At 34.2% G+C, this 8,968-nt stretch overlaps 1 protein-coding gene across 1 annotated transcript; it reads right to left on the minus strand.

Moving 5' to 3' along the window:
* Positions 1-1,952: 1,952 nt before the first annotated feature.
* On the minus strand, positions 1,953-3,532 carry LOC145054532 (ethylene-responsive transcription factor RAP2-12-like). The gene is made up of 3 exons (XM_079002759.1): positions 3,148-3,532; positions 2,242-2,864; positions 1,953-2,146 (listed from the first exon to the last, which is right to left on the minus strand). Exons 1-2 carry the CDS (start codon positions 3,401-3,403, stop codon positions 2,248-2,250), a joined length of 873 nt encoding a protein of 290 aa, XP_078858885.1. The 5' UTR covers positions 3,404-3,532; the 3' UTR covers positions 1,953-2,146; positions 2,242-2,247.
* Between the last annotated feature and the right edge of the window lie 5,436 nt (positions 3,533-8,968).

Raw genomic sequence — 8,968 nt, forward strand, 5'->3', positions numbered from 1 at the left:
AAAAGTTAAGTGACATTTTAAAACTTAAAACGAGTTAAATGATCAAATGAGTACCCGTATTCTATAAGAATTTGTTATTCTCTAAGAAGTTTTTAAAGTTATTTTTAAACTGATGGTTCAAAACTATTGTTTGTCTTCAAAATATTCATCCATTCAAAACATTTATTTTGTCAAAAATAGATAATCTGACATTCTTAGAATATCATTTTAACAGAATTATCTTAGAATTATAATCTAATTAATTAAAAAAATGAAAATTCAAAATTAAGAAAATCAAATATATCTGAAAATTCGAAACTTTTTATTAATTAAACTTGTGTTTCCTAATTAGTAGATTTTTGGTAAATTAAGAAAGTGAATGTTACCTATTCATGTATACAATAACACAATAATTACTTTGAATAGAATAATGTAGGCCTATATATATATATATATATATATATATATATATATATATATATATATATATATATATATATATATATATATATATATATATATATAAGACTAATGACCAAGTTTTCTCTAATATTTGCTTACGAGGAAACTGTATAGGATTAACAAATTGTTTTGTTAATTTTTGCATATGCTTGTGTATTTTAGTTGTTTCAGTTTTGTTTTGTCTTTAGTTAAATGTTAAAAAACTTAAAATACAAATCGGGGACACAAAATAATTTTGTTAGAATTTAACAAGTGAGCTGATAAATCAACTGCTTTTTTTTTTTTAATTTTTATCGATCCACATACTTTTGCTAGTAATTGACCATTATGCCCCTAACTTAATTATACAATGTATTTTAAATATTCCAAGGGTTTTTTGGGAGTTGATTTGATTCTCTTTCCAAACACGATGTACCACCACAAAATACAAATAGCTCAATCTTCCTCCTTCAAAGCTTCAATGTGATAAACTCATCGAAACGGAATACAGCCGGCAATTGCTCGTTGCTTTTTCCCCTCCGAACCCATGTTGTTCATATGAACCCAATTCGTATATCCTCTGTTTCCTCATGATTTCCATCCAGTTTTCAATTTTCCAGCGGACTTTTCCTTTTCTCTATGTTCTCAGATCCATTACCATTACACTGGTCTTGAAGTAACCCGACTTTCTCTACCCAAAAGTGTGTGACATTACCAAGTCGAACCAGAAGTTTTTTGTGAAGTTTACGTGATAGCATTCTGGAGCTCCAATGACACGGTTCTGGATGGCTGTCTTCCCGGTAAATGTAAACCTTATAGTTGAGCGACTCACCAGTCGTGTCAAGAAATGTAGACTCTCCAATCATTGCATTTTGGTCCTTCAACACATTTACAGGGACGAAGATTGCAACACATATACGTCCGCTGAAGATTGAAGTGCCAAAGTAGGAAGGAACGTCATGAGGAAGGAGTGTTAATTGGTTGAGGCGCATAAAAGATGTGTAATAATTAAAATCTAAAATACACTATCTATTAAAATAAAAGGTATAACCGTCCATTAGGTAATAAATTATGTGGATGAATAAAAAAAATCAGCTCCCATTTAACAAAGCCACTTACAAGCAATCATTGGCAATTTATAAAAGGTTTTAAAGTTTTGCCAAAAGCTAAAATTTTAATTGTTTAAAATTTTGACAAAGCTACCATATTTTAATTAAAAAAAAACAAAATCAAAAATTTGTTTTTCAAAATGTAAATCGTACGTTACCTATTTTGAAATTCACAGACGAAGTAATTGTCTTTCGATGTGGGAAAGTGCATCTTCGTATTATTTGGCCAAATAAAGTCTCCTAATCACATATAAACCTCATTAAGATTATCCATTATGAGCATGTTCATGCTTTGTTGTTCATTTAAACAAGTTTTCATCAGTTTCACTCCACCACTTTATGCTTTTAAATCGACCCATGTTATCCACGCATAACAAAATCAATGAAACACGCAAACACGATATGCTCATAACCCCAAGATCATCAGGAAAATCCACACCATTTTAAAGCAAAACAAGCATCGGTGTTTAAAAGTACATCCATACAGATATAAGCAATAGAAATATTGGATTAAGGTCTTACAATCTCAATAAACCTCATTGTTAAGCTATATACTCTGCAACTGATACACCATTCAAAGGCTTAAGCATGCTTTATCCATTCGCCAACAAATACATCTGGAACCAAAAAAACAAATAGATTAATTGATGAATATATGTTCAACCACCATCTACTAGACTAAAAACAACAAATAACAAGCCGAAATTTTTACAGTTGATTAGAAAGATCCATCCATAATGACAGGAAGATCATTAAAGCTCCAAAGATCCACTGCATTTCCATCATCTTGAGCTGCATCTCCATTCAGGAAAGCATCCCAGTTCCCTTCAAAACAGGGCATCTGAAAGAGCGACTCATCAACCTTTTCAGTTTTTTTTGCAGGATTCACATCATCAACCTCTGAGAAAACAGATGTAATATCAGGAGTCATTACACAATGCTCCCCCCAACCAAAGTCAGAACAACCAAAAGAGTTGCTCCCCTGATCAGAATTGAAGTGAAAGACAGCAGCTGCACTCTCAGATGGAGTAAATGGTTTGGGTTTAATCCCCATAGTAGTAGCAGCAGCAATAGGGTTAACTTCTGGTTTCTCTTCTAATGGGAAGTTAACCTTTGCCTTCTTCCCTCGGATCCTTCTTGCCTCTTCATCATAAGCCCTAGCGGCTTCTTCAGCAGTATTAAAAGTTCCAAGCCACACACGAACGCCTTTCCTCGGGTCACGGATCTCTGCCGCCCATTTGCCCCATGGGCGTTGACGGATCCCTCTGTACTGGTTTTTCCTTTTCCTTGAACTTGATTTCTCAGGTTCATTATCGGACTTCACAGGTTTTGAGCCTGAATCGGAATTTAGAAAAAAAAAAAAATAATAATAAATAAACTTTTTGGTTTATAAAAGACATAAAAAGGAAAGTAATATGGTATATGATGTTCAAGAATGCATTGAAAAGCTTCAGAGATCATCATCTAACGATTTTAACATTAATTAAATCAACGCGAAATCTAAGGAATTAAAAACATTATCTTTCGAATTTGAGCTACAGGGAAATCAATTTTTTTTATGAAACAAATTAAAATAGTATAGTTATAAACCATTTGCTAAGAGATAGATAAGTATTACCAGAGCCTTTGGAGACAGACAAATTTGAAGGGCTAACAAAATGCTCCACAACTTCGGCTTCGATTTCGTCCTTAAATCCTTGAAAAGCAGCCTCAAACTCATCTTCAACATCAAAGATCTCAGATCGTATGGGCTTCGAGTAGCATTTGCTAGGGTTCTTTACAAACTCAGTCTTCCGCAAAAGGTCGGTGGTCAGCCGGCGAGACCGGTTCGCCGTAGGTGCTATGAAATCGGAGATGATCGCACCACCACACATTTCTACCAATGAGTTCCACCTCGAGAAGCAATGGGTTAATCTGGGTATGTAAAAATTTGGGGAAAATATTGGTTCTTGTTCTTGATTCTTGATTCTTGATTGTTGAAGGTGTAACGGAGAAATATGTATTTTTTATATACCCTCAAGATAGGCAGACGCTATAGTTAGTTTTACTTTATTACCCTTGTAGTGGACGTATATTTTCGTAATACTCGGTGTTTGTCCGTACATCATCAGCCGTCATATGATTTTTCTTTTTGGCGTATACGCTTTCGTTTTGTTTTTTTTCTTGTGTTGTTCATTTTTGGGTTCTCTTTTCCAACGATAGTCATATGATTATTATCTTCATACTATTATAAAGATATATACGGTTTCTTGTATAAAAGAGTTTTAGTTACGTTAAATGTGATCACACATAACATATTTTAGTGTATTTTGTTTGGAGTTATACATTGACAAGTTAGGCGAGCTTATAACTTGAATGTATTTTATTTCACACTTTAATTTAGTTTTAGAGGTAATCATGAAAAGCAAGATTGAGTAAATTAATATATGCATTAAAGTAACGTGTAAAGTATGAATTAAAATTTGATAGGGGGACGAAAAAGGTTGTATGTACAAAGTAACTTTAGTGTGATAGTAGTAGATAATATATATATATATATATATATATATATATATATATATATATCATTTGAGAACTCATAGTTTATTAGAACCCGAAAACTAAAGGTGGAGCATTTGATCAAAAAAGTTAAAGGTCTAGATCAAAGATGACATATTTGTAGCTATCGACAATCTTAATGGTACCCTTAACATTTTAAATTAAATTAGGAGGGTAATTATGGTAGAGAAAATTTAAATACTTATTAATTAATCAAACTTAAAAATAAAAAAACAAATTCCTAATTAATGTAAAAATCCTTAAATTAATCTTTCACTATCTCGTATCTTTCTCCTTCTCACGATTTCTTCACCTGTTCATCGACTCCCTCGCTCTCCATCGACTGCCTCCTTACAACCTCCAAAGACCACCTCCCTCCGCCCTCCAACGACAACCCCTACCTCTGTTAATGACCACCACCTACATCAGCCATATCCCTCGGTTGTTATAAAACACAAAGAAGAAGCTGAGAGTTCAAACCCTAATTTGATCGGTTAGGGCTCTGAAACGTTGCCAAAACAATCATCGGTGACGAAGGACACAGAGGAGTCTCAGGCGGAGAACGCACCATGTTTCCATTGGAGCTGATGTCATTCACGGTCTTATTCTTCTATTTCTAGATGAGCCGACGTCTGGTGGCCTCGATTCCATCGGTGTTGGCTGCCCCTGACTCTAACAGAATCAAACTCCATCGTTGTTGATGTATCGGTCTATAGTACACAACTATTGTTGTATATGGCTCCAAATTCCATATATCAATCTCTGTATCGATTTCTTCTCGATTAGACGACCAAAGTTCAACAAGATATCAGAATCGCAACAAAACCGGTTCTGAAAATGGCTAGATCCGCTAACATACCTTTCATTTTCATAAGCATTTTAACAATCACCGCCATGTATATGTGTAATGCAGAAGAAGCATACATCGATTTCGTCAAGAAGGTTGTCTCTTGCTATTGGGACACCTGAATAACAAGAAGTACTTGCTAAGTTGATGAGGTTTAGTGATGTTCTTCTTCTAACTTCAGAGGAGGTTTGCACTATCTTTTCTCTTAATACACAATTAAAAGCAACAAACACAAAGTATTTCAACAACCATCATGAGTTAAACTCCACATCATCTTCATATTCATGAACTGCTTGAAGTGGACCACTTCCAAATATCGATCCATTGTCTTCTGAAATAGTGTCTAAAGGACCATTTCCAAATAGACATATTTGTGGCTCTATACGATTCATACATTGGTATTCATCATCTGATAAACTCCAGCTGAATATGTCAATGTTTTGCCTTATCCTTTTAGGCTTCACACTGCATGGTAGCACACTCGTGCCTCTTTGAAGCCCCCACCTCAGAATAATGTAACATACACGTTCAGTTATCATGTTTTGTTAGTTTAAAAAGTGAATAATATTATGAAATATTATATGATATTAAGCGTTGAGTTCTAACAAGATAGTTTTTTACGAGATTTGATGTAAAACTATGTTTATAATCATTCGGAAAGTATTGGATGTATTGGAAGTCTTACGAGATTCCGATCAAAAGTCAAATATTGAAATTAATGAAAATATAAAGTTGGAAATAAATAAAAATAATGTTATTGAAAGTTGTAGATTATCTCGTAAGAAATGTTTGGGCGAAAACCTCGTCGAACTCCGAGCTATAACGAAGAAGTTATGACTTCTTAAAGTTTTGCGACAGAACCGAAACGACGACATAAGACGTAAAAAGTGAGTTTTTGATAAACCACTTTTTAGCCTTAGTGATCTAAATAAAAGTTGTAGTATTCATTAAACCGAGAATTTTCATAAAAAGAACGTCAAAATCTGACTTCGTATGAGGAAGTTATAATTTTTCCAAAATACGGTAAAACAGTAGACAGCTAAAAACTCGAAATAAAGATCGAGTGATTTTTATCCGACACAACCTAAAAGAGAATCGAAATTCTCGTCAATAATAGTACAACACTAAAAAGACAGACGAAAACGGACGTCGGATGAAGAAGTTATGAAATTTTAACGGACTTTTCCTGTCCCGGCCTGTTAAAAATATAATATTAAAAATGAAGTCAAAATTATCCGACGGAGTCTAAACGAAAATTGTAGAGTATAATGTCACCTACGCGTGGATATAAAGAACGTAAAAAACGGAGCTCGTATGCGAAAGTTACAAATTTTTGAAGTTTGGAAATTCGGAGTACGCCCAGCGTACTCGTGTTCACGGTCCAAGATTGGCCACGTCGCCTATTCCTCGCAATCGGCACATATCACGCAGGTTCGACACGTCTGATGCCACGCATCAGGGTACGCCCAACGTACTAAGTTGTACGCCCAACGTAATGGCTAATAGAGTAGTACGCCCAACGTACTTGAAGATTACGCCCAACGTAATTCGGGTTTCAGCTACTATAAATAGAAAGCAAGACCTCCGGGTTTTTGTTTACAAAATCTATTCTCTCTCACTCTCTACTTCTTCTCTAGCTACTTTTAACCCCCCGAGGTCCTGGTATCATCCCGACACCCGAAGTAAGTCTCGACGCTCCGAAATTCCCGAGAAAATCATATTTTCAAGTCGAAACTCTGCCTGCGTAAGGTCGGTTTTCAACTAAAATTTCCCGTTTTCATCAAAGAAAGTCATTTTTAGGCACGAAGTGCTGCCCAAATTACTATTTTAACCTCGGTTATTTCACGGTGAGTTCAATATATAGGAACAATTGTATGTTATGTGTTATATGTGTTATGTGCTTTTTTGTGTTATTATTTCATGCTATTATGGTAGCAAAGCTATACCTTTGACCATGTGAATATTGGAAGGACTTAGATTCACAGTGGTTTTGGTATGTAGCCTCTGGCCGTGTAGAGCATGTCTTGTAAGAGAATGACTTCTACCCTTATGGCATTGGCAGAAGGTTAGATAGGGCTAAAAGCCTCAAATCTACCAAAATGTTTAAATCAGAAAGTGTATGTCTTCTGTGCCATTTGGGCCGAAACTTTATTGATGTATATCAAGTATTGAAATTTTTATGTCTCATTGATTGTATATCTTTGAGTTAAATCAATGATTGATATGGAAAGCTTGTCACATGATTCACATGTGCCTTTGTTGTTCCTTATTCCTCTTTGCTTCTGCCATATTGAAGTGTGTGTGTGTGTATATATATATATATATATATATATATATATATATGACATAACATTATATTGTATATATTATTGAACTCACTAAGCGTCACCGCTTACCCCTCTTAGTGTTTAACAATTGCAGGTAATAAGCATCCAATATAGTCATATACTGTTGGAAGATTTAGAATAGTTTATACTATTACTTTTGTACTTGGGTATACGTTTGTATAAAAGCTTTAATATCCTGGGTAGTTATGTAATATACTAAAACTTAGTCGGTTTGTATCCGGTCTTTTGTAATCAAATTATCAATGTAAAATATTATTTTTGAATATGCGTGTAGCATGTTTTGGAGTATCTTGGAGTAACAATGTCTTTAGTATGAAAGTTTGGGTCTTTCAAATAACCTTTGCCAATCACAAATAAATAATTACATTTTTTCCCCTAACCAATGCTTCCTTAATATTTTAAACTATAGGGTATGTTTTTTGTTTCTTTTCTAGACTGAATAAACTGTCTTAATGAGACTAAATATCTTATGAAATGTGTCACTAGGAATCACTTGAGCACAAATAGCTTAATAATTGAGGATATACAATAGAAAAACAATTAATTTGTGGCTATTGTGATAGGAATTTAACATGTTCATCATGTGTTTGTATAGATGTGACATAATTTGATAACATTAATAGTTTTTCATTTTTTTGAAATCTTCATATTTCCCAGGTGTCAGTAGACCTTGTGATTAACCATTAAGTTCAAGTTTATCTTACAAGAAGCGCAAATGTTGTTCAAGAAAACATGGACCTTGAATTTCAACACAATGACGAACACTTTTCCTTTATGAAATGTGGATAACATGTTGCTGACAACATGCTTTTCTAGAATTGTTCACCAGGTAAATATTTGCACATTCAAACCACATCACAAATGAAGCTTGCAAATAATCACTGTAATAAGCATAAAAAGTTCAAAAATACAGTGACATGAATAGTGAAAGTTTGATGAAGAACTCTTCAAATACTTGTTAGGTGGGATTCGACTATAAGAGTGTAGTGATTCACTTGTAAATCACAAGTGAATCATATATGAATTACATGTGATTCATGTTTGAATCACATGTAAATCATGAATTACATGTCATTCACATGTAGATCACAAGTGAATCACACAATAATTATATGTGATTCACATGTATATAACATGTAATTCACATATGAATTACATGTGATTCACATGTAATTCACATACGATTCACTTGTGATTCACATGTAAATCACAAGTGAAACACATATGAATTACTTGTGACTCACATGTAGATCACAAGTGAATCACATAAGAATTACATGTGATTCACAGGTAAATAACATGTAATTCACATATGAATTACATGTGATTCACATTTAAATCACAAGTGAATCACATATGAATTACATGTGATTCACATGTAAATAACATGTAATTCACATATGAATAACATGTAATTCACATATGATTCACTTGTGATTCATATGTATATTGTAACATCCCGGAATATCAAAAGTAAAGTTGAAGGGCTAAAAGAGTAATTTGGAAGGGGAACTCGGCGAGTCCATGGGTGGACTCGGCGAGTAGGGTCGCGACTTGGTCGCGTGTTAAGTGGCCGACTCGGCGAGTCTGCGGATGGACTCGGCGAGTAGGCGCTGAGTGGAGAAAACCCTAAATCCGGAGTATGAGCCCTATATAAAGAACATAACATCCTTTCCCCCAGCCTCTCTATTCTCTCTTAAGTCCAG

Source organism: Lactuca serriola, chromosome 5 (assembly GCF_051521515.1).
Source record: "Lactuca serriola cultivar US96UC23 chromosome 5, Lser_US96UC23_V15, whole genome shotgun sequence".
Classification (NCBI taxonomy): domain Eukaryota; kingdom Viridiplantae; phylum Streptophyta; class Magnoliopsida; order Asterales; family Asteraceae; genus Lactuca; species Lactuca serriola.